Source organism: Phaethon lepturus, unplaced genomic scaffold (genome assembly GCF_000687285.1).
Source record: "Phaethon lepturus isolate BGI_N335 unplaced genomic scaffold, ASM68728v1 scaffold40516, whole genome shotgun sequence".
Taxonomy (NCBI): domain Eukaryota; kingdom Metazoa; phylum Chordata; class Aves; order Phaethontiformes; family Phaethontidae; genus Phaethon; species Phaethon lepturus.
In genome coordinates, this window is record NW_010547604.1 from 1 (window position 1) to 336 (window position 336).

The 336-nt window shown below is 69.9% G+C and overlaps 1 protein-coding gene across 1 annotated transcript in view; it reads right to left on the reverse strand.

Moving 5' to 3' along the window:
- Positions 1 to 15: 15 nt before the first annotated feature.
- LOC104622817 (gastric inhibitory polypeptide receptor-like) overlaps positions 16 to 336 on the reverse strand; it is a gene marked incomplete at both ends in the record, with an annotated part of 1070 nt that continues 749 nt past the window's right edge. The window contains one exon of the mRNA XM_010289700.1: positions 16 to 79. Coding sequence (XP_010288002.1) covers positions 16 to 79 — 64 coding nt within the window. The remainder of the gene's footprint in view (positions 80 to 336) is intronic.

Consider the following 336-nt stretch of genomic DNA (forward strand, 5'->3'; position numbering starts at 1 on the left):
CTGACCCTCCCCCACCAGGGCGAAGGCCACCTCGTGCACCCCCAGCAGTGGGATCAGTGTCAGCGTCGACCTGGCCAGCCTGGGCGGGGGGATACGCTCGGGGACACCCCCGGGGACACCCCCAGGGACACCCCCGGGGGACACCCCCGGGGATGGGGGCACCCCTGGGGACATGTTGGGTGACACCTGCAGGGACACCCTGAGGGATGGAGACCCCCCTGGGGACATGCTTGGGAATGGGGACACTCCCAGGGACCCCTTTGGGGAGGGATGGGGACAGGGACACCCTCAGGGACAGGTTTGGTGGCACCACAGGGATGGGGACAGGCTTGGGGG